Source organism: Seriola aureovittata, chromosome 2, assembly GCF_021018895.1.
Source record: "Seriola aureovittata isolate HTS-2021-v1 ecotype China chromosome 2, ASM2101889v1, whole genome shotgun sequence".
NCBI lineage: Eukaryota > Metazoa > Chordata > Actinopteri > Carangiformes > Carangidae > Seriola > Seriola aureovittata.
In genome coordinates, this window is record NC_079365.1 from 30,228,128 (window position 1) to 30,242,859 (window position 14,732).

The 14,732-nt window shown below is 42.8% G+C and overlaps 1 protein-coding gene across 2 annotated transcripts in view; it reads right to left on the reverse strand.

Annotated features, from left to right (window-relative positions):
• The window catches only part of rspo4 (R-spondin 4), a 61,585-nt gene extending 50,769 nt beyond the window's left edge, over positions 1–10,816 (reverse strand). For both annotated transcript variants that reach the window (XM_056387372.1, XM_056387363.1), the window contains exons 1-3: positions 10,214–10,816; positions 4,084–4,272; positions 2,656–2,793 (exon numbers count right to left, since the gene is read on the reverse strand). In XM_056387372.1, the coding sequence (XP_056243347.1) occupies positions 2,656–2,793; positions 4,084–4,272; positions 10,214–10,298 (412 nt within the window). In that variant the 5' untranslated portion in view covers positions 10,299–10,816. The remainder of the gene's footprint in view (positions 1–2,655; positions 2,794–4,083; positions 4,273–10,213) is intronic.
• Positions 10,817–14,732: the final 3,916 nt, after the last annotated feature.

Below are 14,732 nucleotides of genomic sequence, written 5' to 3' on the forward strand. Positions count from 1 at the left end.
TATATATATATTAAAATTTCTATCTGTCTACAGCATAAAGCATAAATAAAGAAATGTATGTATTTGTATATATAGATATTTATGTCAATATATGTTCCAATTTCTAACAGGATTTTATATATAATTTTTTACATATATTTACATTAAAATTAAAATGTATATTTCATATATACAAATTCAATATATATATATATATATATATATATATATATATATTGTATTTGCATATGGGTTCATCCCAGGTGGGAGCAACTATGTGGATAAAAGAAGATAAAACATGAGACACAAATTAAAACAAACACATGAATGAAACGTATGAATTAAAAACCATTAATTAAGACCAACAACCGATCAGTAAAAAAAAAGTATATAAATTAAGACAATAAAACAATAGATAAACAATAAATTCCAGCCATAACTAGTGGAGTGGTAATAATATATTGGGACAAATGTTTTCTTCAGGCCCCTGGCAACCACATCTCCAGGATCTCAGATGAGTTCCAGCTGAAGCATTAACACACGGGACATTACACTCGTGGCGACCGGCCGCTGATGAGTGATGTCACCCACAAAATCAAAGTCACCACAAGTTTTTTTTTTTTTTTTCCAACACAGTTCACGGCGGAAAAAAACCTGCAGCCTCGTCCAGGATTAGAAAAATATTTCTCGGTAATCATCATTATCGTCGTCGAACAGATTTCCGGCGAGTCTTTTCTCTCGAGTGGCTTGAGGTGTGTACCGACGTGAAACCTGAAAACCAGATGTGGTCGACCACGCCAGGATACAACGGTAGCTGCAGATGGTGCAGGTGGACGGCAGAAGGGAAGGGAGGGGAGGAGGGGGAGGGGAATGATTAGTGAGCCTGACAATATATCTCACTTACTTAGAAAGGAGGGATGAAACACATCGCAACGTGGAGATGAATCATAAATCTTATTTAAAAAAGGAGTTTTAATGTGAATCAGGTGTTAAACTGAAAGGTTTTGGCTCCACCATGTGAAAAGATTCACCTCAACAATGAATGAAGAGAAAGAAACGGGGGAAGACGAACGATCACAGAACCAGATGAAGGAGCTCTCGGAGGGAAAATGTTAGAATGAATGGATGTGTCATTAAGCCATCAGCGGCGTTTAACGAGATAAAAACCTTTTTAAAACATCACTTCCTCGAGAGGAGTGATTCGATCCATGTGAAAGTGTTACTCGAATTACTTCAACATTTGTTCTCTTGTTTTATGGTCTTTCCCGAATCAGAATAGCCCCCCCCCCCCCCCCCCCAACAGATGCCATCTATTAATAGTCACATTATTTCACTAAAATCATCTTGATGTAAGATTAAAAAAAAAAACGAAAAAAACAACCCAGAACGAATGAAACACTCGACCGTCCACACGTGAAATACGGCAGAGAAGAAGACACGGAGCCAGAGGGACAGATGAAAGAAGAAGAAGACGTCTGCTGTTGATTAAAAACCTCTTAGATTCGCTGCACTGCTGCATCCACTGCAGAGCTGCCGACCGACTGTACGTTTTATGGCCGGCCGAGGGTCAGAGCGGCTTTTCTTCACTCGCTTCACGACTGACGGGAAACTGGAGACAGCCATTAAAACGGGATACAGGTCGCAAAAGGTTACACGGGTGTTAAACGTGCGGCGCTCTCATCCTGAGGTGGGCGGAGAGCGAGGTTTAAACATGGTCAGTGACCTCATCACGTGACGGACGAACCTTACTTTGGTTTTATGCGCGAGTTTAAGATGCAGCTGCACACGTAGTTTCTGTCGCATGTTCTCAGAACCGGGACAAAGGGCGTGTAGAGGTTTCTGAAAGCAGGATACAGAACCAAAAGCCCGATCACAACCAGGACACTGGTGCGGGTGTAATGATGCAGGGTGACGTGTCAGCGCGCTGTTCGAGGGCGTCGCTGAGGACAGAGCAAACATATGAGTTTTCAAAACTTGTAGCGGGACACGTCAGAACGAAGCGGGAAGCTCTACCTGTGTTTAGAGTCAATCTATAAGATGCATCTTTCCTGCGCTGAGAAACAAGTGTTAGCAGAGAGGCTTCAGGTAAGTGAAGGAGCTCCGTTTCCACAGCGACCAGGTTTTACGTCTACTTTCCGTTTCCTTTCCGTGCCCGGCTGGATGCCTCGTTATTCGTCTGTATATTAGCCATGCGGGTGTTCTTCAGTCAGCAGCTTCACAAAAACACAGACTGTCAACAACAGGATTCTGAAGCTCAGAGTGAGCTGCTGCACCGTCGCCATCTTGGCAGTGCCTGACTCCGCCCCCTAACTCCCAGCTAATCCAAAAATGTAAAAGAGGAGGGGCCAGTGTGGGGCTGAGACTTCAGTGCATGTCTGTTTGTATCAAACATACGCTCACCCACCTGTCACTCAAAGAGGCCACGCCCCTCAATCCTCCATAACTGTAGTCCTTAATAAAATATAAACAGGTGAGTTATATAAACAGGTGTCATGAAGGAGGAAATTAGCTCTAGAGACCAAAACAGTTTTTGTACCAGGCTGTAAACATGTTTATTTCTGCTGTAAAGTTGGACATTTTAACATGGGAGTCTATGGGGACTGACTCACTGTTGGAGCCAGACTCTAGTGGTCGTTAGAGGAACTGCAGGTGTTGATCGTAATGTGTCTCACTCACCCAGGCAGTCTGTGTTGTGGGGGAGGGTTCCCTCTGGGCAGCTGGTCAGACACTTGCCTTTGTACAGGTGAAAGCCGGGTTTACACTTGGTGCAGAAGTCGCGGCTGAAACAGTGCTCGCAGTCCACGGAGCGGCACTCTGAGGGGAGGGAGACGAGTCGTCAACAAACAACCAGTCAGGAAGAAACTGCAGTCTCCTGTTCACATGCTCAACACCTGGGTTTACACTTCAGTCATGCAGGTGAGATGCAGGTTAACTCTAGTATTTTTACTTGAGTAAAAACAAAAGTGACAAGATGAAGCTTTGATAAAGTGTGTGAGAACACAACTGATGAAAAGAGTCGAAACAGCAGCTGCAGCAGAGAGGAAGCAGCCGATTGGCTCGATCACACCTGGCGTCCCAAATCAAACACACCTGCGGCGTTGCACGACCTACAGGTGCATGCTGGGTGGGGCCTTCATCTATGACTGAGAACGAGCAGAGAAACTGGACGTAGGATCCACACGCTCCACACCTCCACAAGCTGAACCAACAACTGTCAGCACTGTTGTATTAGACTGCATTAGCTTTAGCTAGGTGTTCCTAATAAACTGGCATATATAGGTTAATGCAATGAAATACCAACGCATTCACACCTGGCAGCCTAAATTCTTTCTTTTTTAATTGTCTGTTGTTGTTATCACCATATATTTTCCCCCTCCTCTTCCCTCTTAACGCAGATCTTAGTAACTTTACTGCGGTCCTCTCTCCACCCCTGCAGACGACCTGCAGAGTTCTGTCTTGGAGGCATGGAGGACGCGTCTCGTGTGACTGTGTTTACCCGAGCCTCCAGACTTCCAGTCCAGTCATCACCGCACATTGTTTCGTGTTTCTCAAATATAAGGAGTGTAAACGATGCCAATCTGGCACAAAGCGACGCCGCGCGCTGATTGCATTTTGAGCTCCACTGACTGTTTTCCAGGAAGTTCAAAATCCCTCCTTCATGTCATCTCAAAAAGCTTTTTATATGATTATGTATACTGAATTTGTGGTTTCAGGGGGGTTTCAGCCAGTCGGGATGGTTCCTATCTTTGCTCTCACTGTGTTTGTCTAAGGTCAGACCAGGACGCGCTTTAGTTATCGGCGCTGCTCTCCGTCAGGTAGACGGGTGCCAGCAGCGGCGGGAGAGAAGAAACTGTTTCTGAGGGCGTCTTGGCTTCTCTTTAGTCGAGTCAATTTCTCACTGAATGAGACAAAAACTCGGCACCACGGTGAAGTTTTCTTTTATTGGGACAGTATGTGTCTGGGATGAATTAAGCAAGGTGCATCTCAGTAAATATGTAAACTCTGTGTATGTGGGTATTTACGCCTCGAGACGAATGAGTCACGTGTGAGCGATGTGAGTGAGGTGTCGGTCAGACAAAGATCTCTGCAGGTGAACCGACGTACTCATGCAGCGGTTGATGTCCTTCCCTCTCTGTCCGTAGTGTCCGGCGGGGCAGGCGTGGAGACATGTCCCATGGTGAGACATCCCCTCCCTCTGCAGGAACAGGAAGAGTCGCTCGGGGCAACGCACGCAGCCGTTGTCGCGGGAACACTCCAGACAGCCCCGACAGTCCTCTGATGTCTCTCTGTGAGCTGCAGAAGAAAACAGAGGCGGGGGATTAGGACAGGAGAGAGCGGAGGGGAGGGGGGAAGGAAAGGAGACATCACAAATCCTCGTGGTACCAGGAGAATTTTTCACTGAGCTCCTGAAATCCAGAGCTGGAGATGCTGCTGGCAGTAAAGCCTTTAACACGAGAACAGACTGAACACTCAGGACGGTCCAATCTAATCAAACCGACGTCATTTAAGATTGTGAGAGTGTGAGAGCAGGTTTCACATTATTCAAAAGGTGTTAACATGGAATTAAAACGGCTCCATCCAGAGGCGTTCCCAGGCCAGATGAGATATATAATCCTCGGGGGGTCTACTACTCGTTGGAGGAGCTGAGAAGACCCCCGCCCGGGAGGCACCTTAATCAGATGCCTGCACCGCCTCAACTGGCTCTACTACATGAACCCACCCCCCACTGTAGGACCCCCACCTGCAGAGAAAGGCATCCGGTTGGGGTGTAATTATATTATATGAGGTGTAATTATTTTAGTTCATGCATTTTCTCGCCTCTTGTTGTGATTCAGTTTATCGGATTCTGCCGTTCTGGAACGTGGAGCCTCTAATGTGTTCTCCATATTACATCACAACACTTAAAGCATGCTGACAAGAGGCTTAATGGAAACAACAACTTGTGGGGGCTCTGCCTTGTTAGAGAATCACAACACAACCCTCACATTTATTTAACTATTGCTTATTTACATTTTGGAAAAGCTCCTTTTTTAACAAGATAAAGGCTGTGCATGTAAGTTTCAAACTTATACTTTCTTTGTCAAATATTAATATTAATTAACCGTCTGCCAAAACAAGATGTAAAAGACACGTCGTGACAGCAGGATTCACAGTTTGCGGAGTCGTCTGCATCCGTCTGTTGTGGGTCTGCTGGTCCCGCATCTTGTTGTGTGTCAGCATGTGTGTTTGTGTTCCAAGAACTGATGATTTATCATCTGATTAAACACACTGAGGTGATTAGTCCAGCGAGATCTCATGTGTGTCTGCAGCATGACGGGCTGACGTCTAAGCCGGAGTAAGTCTTATTATATTATAACAGCCAGCGGAGATGTCTGCTCCCAGATACACACAAGACAGGAATGCTTCCAATCCGACGGGGATAAGGAGGGATACGGAAAAGACGGGCGAGGTTCGGATGGAAAGACGGATAAAATGAAGTAAAGAGGGATGGAAAGACGGAGAGGAGGTGAAGGACGGGCAGCGAGGGTGTGCGTGAGTCTGAACCATCGCAGAGTCTGATCCTCACAAAGAACCTGTGGCTGACTGCCGGCGTCCCTGTTGATTGTGTGTGTGTGTGTGTGTGTGTGTGTGTGTGTGTGTGTGTGTGTGTGTGTGTGAGCAGAGGTTTTTTTATGCTCTAAAAATGCATTGCATGTAACCAGGTCGTTAAAGGTCACAGTTCGTGCACCTACGTGGAATGAAGAATGACTTTTTAACCTCATAAGCTGATTATTATCACACTTCCTGGGAAGGACAGTAAGACCCAGCTGATGACTGCGACGTGCTTCGTGAACTGAAACACTGAGGCGAGTTTACCTGCAGCTCAGCTCAACCTGAGCTCGTCCACAGCTGATTCTCAACCCCTGAAACTTCCACTTTAGCTCGACTCTAAACTGTAGCTAAGCTAAACAAATACCAGGGGACGCAACAGCAGCCGGACACTTCTAGACTTAGAACCGAACCCCTGCGTCGTTTTTCCCTCCTCGCTACGATTCGTTTGTGCAGGTGTGAAAACAGGAATCCAATCCAGGAAACTCTGGAGCAGTTTGAGCTCGACTTTACTTTCCTGCTCCAGACAATCCGACCAATCAGAGTCGGATTAACCAATTAGGTTAACCCTAACCCTGACCCTGACCCTGACCCTTCGTCTTTATTCAAAAGACGAAGACGAAAACCAAAAACCAAAATAGCGGGTCAAGAAATCAAGAAGACGGTTTCTCCTGTTAGTCTGCACTTTGCAAAGCTGCATAGTTCAGGAAACACTTCGTCGCACTTCCTGATGATCACGAGTGGAGAGGGAAAGACTGAGTGAAGAGTTAAAGAGGAAGACCAGAGCAGATTTCCTCAGAACAACCCAGAGACCCTCACTGAGCTGTGGGACCTCACTTCGAGGTCTCGACCTATTGTCTGAAAAACAGTTCTCTACACATGTGCTATCGATCTGCAGGCTTAGGGGACTTTCGGAGGAGCGGCAGGTTTAGGTAGCGTAAAACACTGACCTTTGGCCTTGCATGGGATTGCACGGGGTTTTTAACCAGCACCAGCTGCAACAAGCTCTGTTGGGGTTTCAGGGAAACATGCTAGTGAGTGAAAAGGGACTTCCACCCTAAAACTGGATTTACATGGTAACAAATGGTGAGAAAGGTGAGAAAAATTATATATATGCAATAAAGTCTGATGATAAAATTTTTTCTAATGGTTTAATGGATACGACTCAAAGGTGTTAAGAGTAAAACAACCAAAGAAAAATTAGATTTTCCTAAGAAAAATTATCCGAAAATAACATCAAAAATCATATTACAGCTCCTCAAACGCATCTTTACTCAACACATCTTAATTAATCTTAATTAATCTCTATAAATCTCATCAGATAAGACAGAAAACATTATCTCAGATGAGTTCAGGTGTAGAAAACAGTAAGATTTCTGTTTTTAGGGTGTGTGTGTGTTTTTCCAGTAATACACATCAGCCGCCGCTTCAGTAGATGGAGCCAAAATACCCATGATGCACCATAATGTGTACATTAACAAGAAAAACGTGCCGGGTGGGGGTGACGTGTTAAAACAACACAAGCCGTGCGGTCCCTAATGGCCCATGTGGATGTCCAAATAATTGATAGCAGTCGGGTTTAACACATTTTTCACCACGTGACTCCTGGAGGTCGGAGCGGCGTGCGATACATCTTCATGTTCACTCTGCAGGTGATGATCCTCGCCGGTCGTATTCAGAGTAATAATAAGGACTATAGCGGTCCAGGTCGGGTGAAGGCTCATATATAACCTCAGATTCTCTGGTTCACGTATTGCTGGATGTCACGCTCTCCGCCTTCTCTCTCCTCGTGTGTCAGGACGTAAAACTCACCGCACGCCTGTTCAGACACTTCCCTCTGCAGGATCAGCTGTTTTCATTGGCCTGTGATCACATGACGTGGTCACATCACCGGTCAATATTACGACGAGACGTTATTATGACGCCGTGTTTTCCTTCCTGGTACAGACTGTGAGACCTGAACTTCTGTATCAGCTGATAGCAAGTATTGATGCGATCCTGAGGCGAACCGGACCTCAGTTGTCATGGTTGCAATAATAAACATGCAGACTGTGTCGATTGCGGCGTACATACTCTTGTTACCGTGGTTACTATAATTACAGTCATGGCTTGGTGAGGTTCAGGAAAATCGACATTAGACGATCTTTGTCGTCATGGTTACAATATAAACAGCTGTTTTCACACAGGAATCGAACACACCGCTCTCCTGTGTCGCATTCATCCATCCACCGCTTCCTCCTCCCGACCTGGACTCTGTCTCTCTTTACACCACGTCACCGACACTTTTCCCCTTTCGCTCCCGTCATCATTACTACGACCAATAGATGTCGCCTAGCAACAAAACGTAACTATGATGTCATAACAAGCTGCCGGCCGTATATAAATATGGTGGTAAATAATGGTGGGACTTTCCAGTTGCCAAATTGTTTGACATATTGCTAACAGCTATTTACCAGAAATCATTTCTTCTTTGCTGCTCTGACACAGTAGTTTACAGGTCGACCCGATGGCCGAGTGAGCAGCAGGTCTCCGGTTTGACTCTCTCTCCCTGTATTTCCTGTCCATCTAAACTTTCCTCGTCAAATAAAGGCGTAAAAATGCTGGGAGAAATAAACAGCTTGAACAGGAAGTTGCTATAAACTATAACATTATAGTTTGAGATGCATGAATTCCTTTAACTCTTCGGTTTAAACGTCCTGCCCTGAAACAGCAAGATACCGACAATAACCAGTGATAATTGATTATTAATTGGCACAATGTGACTTGTGTATTCGAGTGTAACGTGGATTAGTCTGTCACATGTCAGAGCAGCAGACTGACCGTGAAGCTCTTCACCTCATGGTTTAATCCGTGGCTCTGAATCCTCCTTTAAAACAGTCGCAGGCACTGAACGTGACCTCCAGTAACCTCACAGAAACACAGATGGACACTAATGGACACGATAATGGCTTCAACCTCCCGACTTCAACTTTCCTGCTCCGAAACACTTTTCACTCGCACGCGTGTGTGTGTGTGTGTGTGTGTGTGTGTGTTTTAACAGCTAAATGAACCAAGTCCAGATGTGACAGAGGGTGAAAGGGTGGGAGAGGTGGGGAAGTGGAGGTGGGAGGGTGGGGGTGAGGTGAGTAAAGGGTAAATGAAGGAGAGGGGGGGAGGAGAGAGAGAGAGAGAGAGAGAGAGAATAAAACAACATAAATCTGTTTGGTGTGAATGATGAAGTCTGACAGCGGGTCAACCTGCCGAGCCCACAACCAGAATCTGACCCTTCAAATCTAAAACCAGAATCTGACCTCGAGCTCAGCATCAAACGTCTCAATCCAACAATGTCTTTTTTTATTTATAACTTTATACAACTTTGTATATTTTATATATTCTTTATCTATTCTTTCATGTAGTATGACTCATAAAGTTTATGGACTTTTACTTTTTAATTTGAATTCACAGCAGTAGCCGCCCGGTTCTTCATGACGGATTATTAATATTAGATTATCAAAAAGGTTTTTGCAACACGTTTTTGTGCAACACCTGCACATGTTTACTGCACTGGCACTTCTTGCTTTTTAAAAAGCGCATCATGTGTTTTCTTCTTCTTTGGTATTCGTCAGTCTGGCTTCGGTAAACATATTTGAAACTGAACAATCTTGCTGTCACAAGCTGTTAGCTGGAATGAGAGTCAGTGACACCTGATGGCTTCATGCAGCCCCTCTCGTCATTATCCTAACGCGTCACCTCTGGTAGAGAGGGGGGGGGGGACGTCGGAAGCCGAGATGACAGTGTAATTGAGACCGGATCTCCCTCTATTAGTCACAGGTTGCTGAGGAAATGCCAGGCGCCGGCGAGCGCCAGGGTCACCTGGACGTCAGGGGGTTTCAGAAAGGTTTTTATAAAGGGTCATTAGCCACAAATCTGGATCTGGATCTGAGAAGAGTTTCTCAGCTCACAAGGAGCGACGTGACGTTTCAGCCACTGACACACGAAAACATACAAATATAAAATGTGATTAAGGTTCTGATGAAAATCCACATTTCGCAGCGTGATGTTGAAGTATTACATTTGTGGATTTGGAGCGGCGGAGGAGAAATCTGTCAGGAAATGTACAACATCACCCGTTTAATATCTGCAGCAGCCGCTGTTAAAACGAAGCACCGGACCTCCTCCTGTTCATCTCTAATATCTTCATTTTTAAATCATCTAATAAAAAGACATAAAGTGAAGAGATATCCTGCAGTGATTCACTTTTCTTATCAAACAACAGCACTATGTGGTACAGGATACAGTTGTAGTAAATTCTGTAAATGTTGCAGCTCTAGTTTAACTTAATAAAAAACTTTATATAAAAGTTACGCCGTGTCTTTAATGTTTAAATCAAAGTTTTAAGTTATTTGTGATATTTTCTTCGAGTAAAAGTGATGATTCAGTCCAGTATGTCCATTTCATATTTATCATTTCTGCATGTTTTCCTTTAGTCTGATCCACTGAATCGGTTCCTGATCTGCTGTCACACATCATGTTGAATATCTAATGAACCACTAAGAAACTACAGAGAATTTACAACAACAATAAAAAGCAGAAATGATCATTTTAAAAGGTGCAAAACCTCCTCATCCCCCCAAAAAAGAAAAATCTCTGCATGCTGCGTACTCACCACTTTGCTTCTGCATGACACCAGATCCCATCCTGATCACCTCACACAGCAAGGATATCACAATGGCAAAGAGTCGCAAATGCATCTGGGCAGCTGGCAAGCGCCCGCTTCAGCGCCAGGCTGCGGACATCTGCAGGGACTCCAGGGGTGTCAGGATGAAGACTTAGTTCCACAGCGAGGGGACAGAGACAAGGAGGGGAAAAGGGCAAAGACAGGGGAGCTGCTGCTGCTGCTGCTGCTGCTGGTGGTGGTGGTGGTGGTGGGTATAAAAGCTGGAGGGATGGATGGAGATGAAGTGGAGAAGATAATCTCACAGGCCCAGAGCAGCGATGAAAACGGTGAGAGTGAAGGTGAGAGCAGAGAGGGAAGAGGAGAAAATCCTCCTCTCCTTTTGTCCTGTTTCACGCAGAAGATTTAGGGCTGAGATGAGCAGACAGGCGACCGTAAACCACGAGGAGACGAGCACAGGAGAGTCAGAAACACCGGAGGTGAGCAGAGCACCGTCTCATCTGCTTCCTCAGACTGGCAGCTTGGAGGGAAAACTCACCATTTAACTACCACTGTCAAATTTGCGATAAACGAGCTCCACTTATCCCGTAGCCATCTTTAACCCTTTATAGGGTGAGCTCACAGGGCCTAAGTGGTTCCACATTTCCAGATTGATCTTTAGCCCCCTCCTCCTGGCTCTATCTAATGTTGTTCAGTCTCCTCTTATTATTATTCTTGTTTACGCTTTTTTTTTTTTTGTTTTTTTCCTGAACCAGGCAGCTTTGTTTGCTGTGGCAATCCTATTAAATGTGGGCAGTCAGTAAAGTTAATTTGACCACCCTGACAGAAAGAAAAACAGCTGGAGAGCAGCATAGCTGAGAGTTTAAAATCTGATTATAGCCTACCATGTTTTTGCAATTGATTAGTTTTGCCTGTTTCGGGTAACGAGTCAGGTACGTAAGAAGTCTGCGATTTATAAGTCTGAGAAGAAGAAGAGGCTGCGTCAGACAGTTATACACATGCAGGTATGAAGCAGATCATAAACCTTCCTGTCAGATACAGTGGATGAGCCATTCTCTTCTCAAATATCAACCATAATTACTGCTAATATATAAATATATATATGTATACACAAGATACATAAAACATTAGAAACTGCCGCCTGACAGTGATGTGCTGTGAAGATTTTAAGGTTTATTTTAATAAGCACCTGTCTGCCTTTAACTCCACACCTGTTATTGTGAAAGATAAAGCACAGTAATAAAATGGATTAATTGATATGTTTTTGTTGCATCTATCCTGCTTAACATGTGGTAGCCATGAGAGGTTGGGTTATATGAATTAATACAGTATATTATGAGGAAACAGGGATTTTTCAGTAGAAACAAGTAGAAATTTCCTCTATGAATTATTGAAGAACTGAACTGAATTTCCAGAAAATATGTAATAAAGATATGCTACACTTTCTGGAAATATACATATATATATATATATTGCTAAATATAAATGCATGTCCAATTTCATGTAATTATCCAGAGTGAAAGCAAGTAAGTAAAAAGTAAACATTAAAAGTACTTCAGTTTCCTTGTCTCCTTTAAATGACATTTACATCCAACATTACATTTTATGAGGAAACATAATTACTGGATTGGATTAGAGTTTTGTTTATGTTTCCTGACTCCAGCGTGTGGTCGGGTTCAGCCAATAGAAACGCTTTGTTTAAGGTTAGATTAGGAGTAAATCTGGATAAATGCTCATAAAGTGTCACTTTTTATATTTACAATATTTAACCAAGACCACCATCTTTTTCCCTGAACTTAAATATGAGCTTTCTTATTGTGCTTATGTTGCTCTAGCAGGTATTTTATTTATTGATTTTATGTTGACACAAAAAAACAGCATTTTGTATCTTTCAAAATGTACTTGCTGTGTATATTAGTTTATTTTCTATAATTTAGTGTAACGTGCAGTACATGTCGCTAAACTGACCAATCAGAGGCTAGAACGACTTTGATTCCTGAATCGTGTAGACTTAAATATGTAAATAATTAAGTGTATCAACATTGTAAATATATTCTTAGTAAATTAAATCAAATAAACAGTATGAATTGGCATCTAAACCATACATTGTTGACCTCAGCTGAAAAGAAAGAAAATGTTCTTATTCGGAAAATTTACTTATTTGTTTTCCATAACAAACATTTTTTCTTATGAGAACCTTGTTAAATAAGCCACATGTTGAGGGTGTAACTTATACAACAGTAAAATCTCCAAATACATTTACACAAATACAAGAAAAACACTCCAAAACCAAATGTTATTCCTTCTGTTGTGGATGACTTACATCAAACATGATGTGGTAAAAAAGCTCTTTCTTATTAAATATATACATATTATGTATATTTAATTGTATTAGCTCCACAGGCTGAGAGTGCAGACCGTGTGGTCGCAGTGTTGTGGCTTTGACTCAACCTTTGTTGCACGTTATCCGCTCTTGTTTGTCTGTCTCTCCGTCCCCTTTATTTAGAGCGACTTTAATGTCCGATGTCATGTCTCTATTTAGACTAATTTTCTTCTAAACTAAAACTGATTTACTGACTGACTCACTGCGCCCTCACCACTCATTACCAGATCAAAGATGTAGTTTTATGGACTACAGAAAAGCTTTCTGTTTGTCTACACTCTAAAAAGTAAAATGGCTTTGAGGAACCTTTTGGGCAGTGGAACAATCCCAAATGTTTTACTTTTTTTTGACAAATCTTTTCACATGTTTTTTATGAACTCAGAATTTCCAGGAAATTGTTCAACTATATTTAATTTAACTGATCTAACCCTAATTTATATACCAGCAAAGCATAGCCTACATTATTTTTTAAGGCACGTTACATTATTATAAAGAGAAACCCAGCAGTGAGCAGAACTTTGTGACAGTTAAGAGGAAACAGAACCAGGGGAGTTTTTCAGCATCCTTTTGAGACTGGATGTTTCTAATTTTCACAATATTGTTCAGGTGAAAGAAGGCTGAGACTTTTATGTGAGGTAAATGACCCCAAGGTTTATCACTGTTGCACTGGAGGCCAAGGTAATGCCAACTATATAAGTAACTATATTATCAGATAATGTTTCTCTAAGGGGGTTGACTTCAGTTTTGTCTAAATTTAGAAGTAAAAAAAATTACAGGTCACCCAGGTCTTTATGTCTTTAAGTCATGCCTGAAGTTTGATAAATACCGCTGAGTGTCGTCTGCATAGCAATGAACATTTATCTGCTGCTTCCTGATTATATTGCCTGAAGGAAGCACATATACAGTGAAAAGTACCGGTCTTAGTACAGAACCCTGTGGAGCTCCATGACTGGCCTTTTGTGTGGATGGAAGAGTCATTGTTAACAAACCGGAATCTGTCTCACTCAAACCAGCCTAGTGCGGTTCCTTTAATGGCAATGACACGTTCTAGTCTCTGCAATAAGATCCTGTGATCGATGGAATCAAAAGCAGCTCTGAGATCTAGTAGGACGAGTATAGAGACGAGTCCATTGTCTGAAGCCATGAGGAGATCATTAGTAACTTTAACCAGAGCCGTCTCTGTGCTACGATGAACTGAAAATCTTCAAACAAACCATTCCTGTGTAAATAATCACATAATCAGCTTGGAACTTCTCCTTCAAGGATTTTAGAAATAAAGGTTTGATTTAGGTCTGTAATTAGTTAAAACATCTACATCAAGTTGAGGCTTTAAGTAGAGGTTTCATTACTGCAGCTTTAACGGCATGTGGTACGTCACCTGTTAATAAAGATCAGTACTCATATAGAAGTAGAAGACACGTTGATGGTTTGGATGAAGAAACTGTTGAAGTGAGTTCAGAAAGATCTACAGGAGAGAATCAGTCTAAATATAAATCAGCTACTGTACTGGACAGTATCTGTGCTAATTGTTGGAAGGAGGCGAGGACCTTTTTCTCTGATCTAATTTAAAATCATTTGAGTCATTACTACTGAGGGTTAAAGGAACAGACAGCTCAACAGAGCTGCGACTGTCTGTCAGCCTGGCAACAGAGCCGAACAGAAACCTGGGGCTGTTCTTGTTTTCTTCTATTAATGATCAACAATACGAGGTTCTGGCATTACAGAGGGATTTTTTTTATTTATTTAATATGTTATTAGACTTTCCAGGCCTGGTGAAATATTCTTCTAGACTGGTGGAACACCACTTCCTCTCCAGCCTTAGTGAAGTCTGCTTTACAGCAAGTGTCTGTGAGTTGTACCACGAGGTCTCCTGTGATTCACTACCTGCTTCTGTTCAGAGGGGAAAGTGTCGAGCGTCAAACACGGTGAAGCTGCAGCAATATGAACGAGATCATCGATTTGTGTTGGGATAACTGTCCCCCGCTGTATTGACACTCAGCAATGGAATTATTTCCTTAAAGAGGCAATTGATTTTCTATTCTATTCCACCACTATCAATAAAACAACACTGTGGAAATAAGAGAGAACTAGAATCACCTCCTCGTGGTCGTATCCCTCCGCCACTCA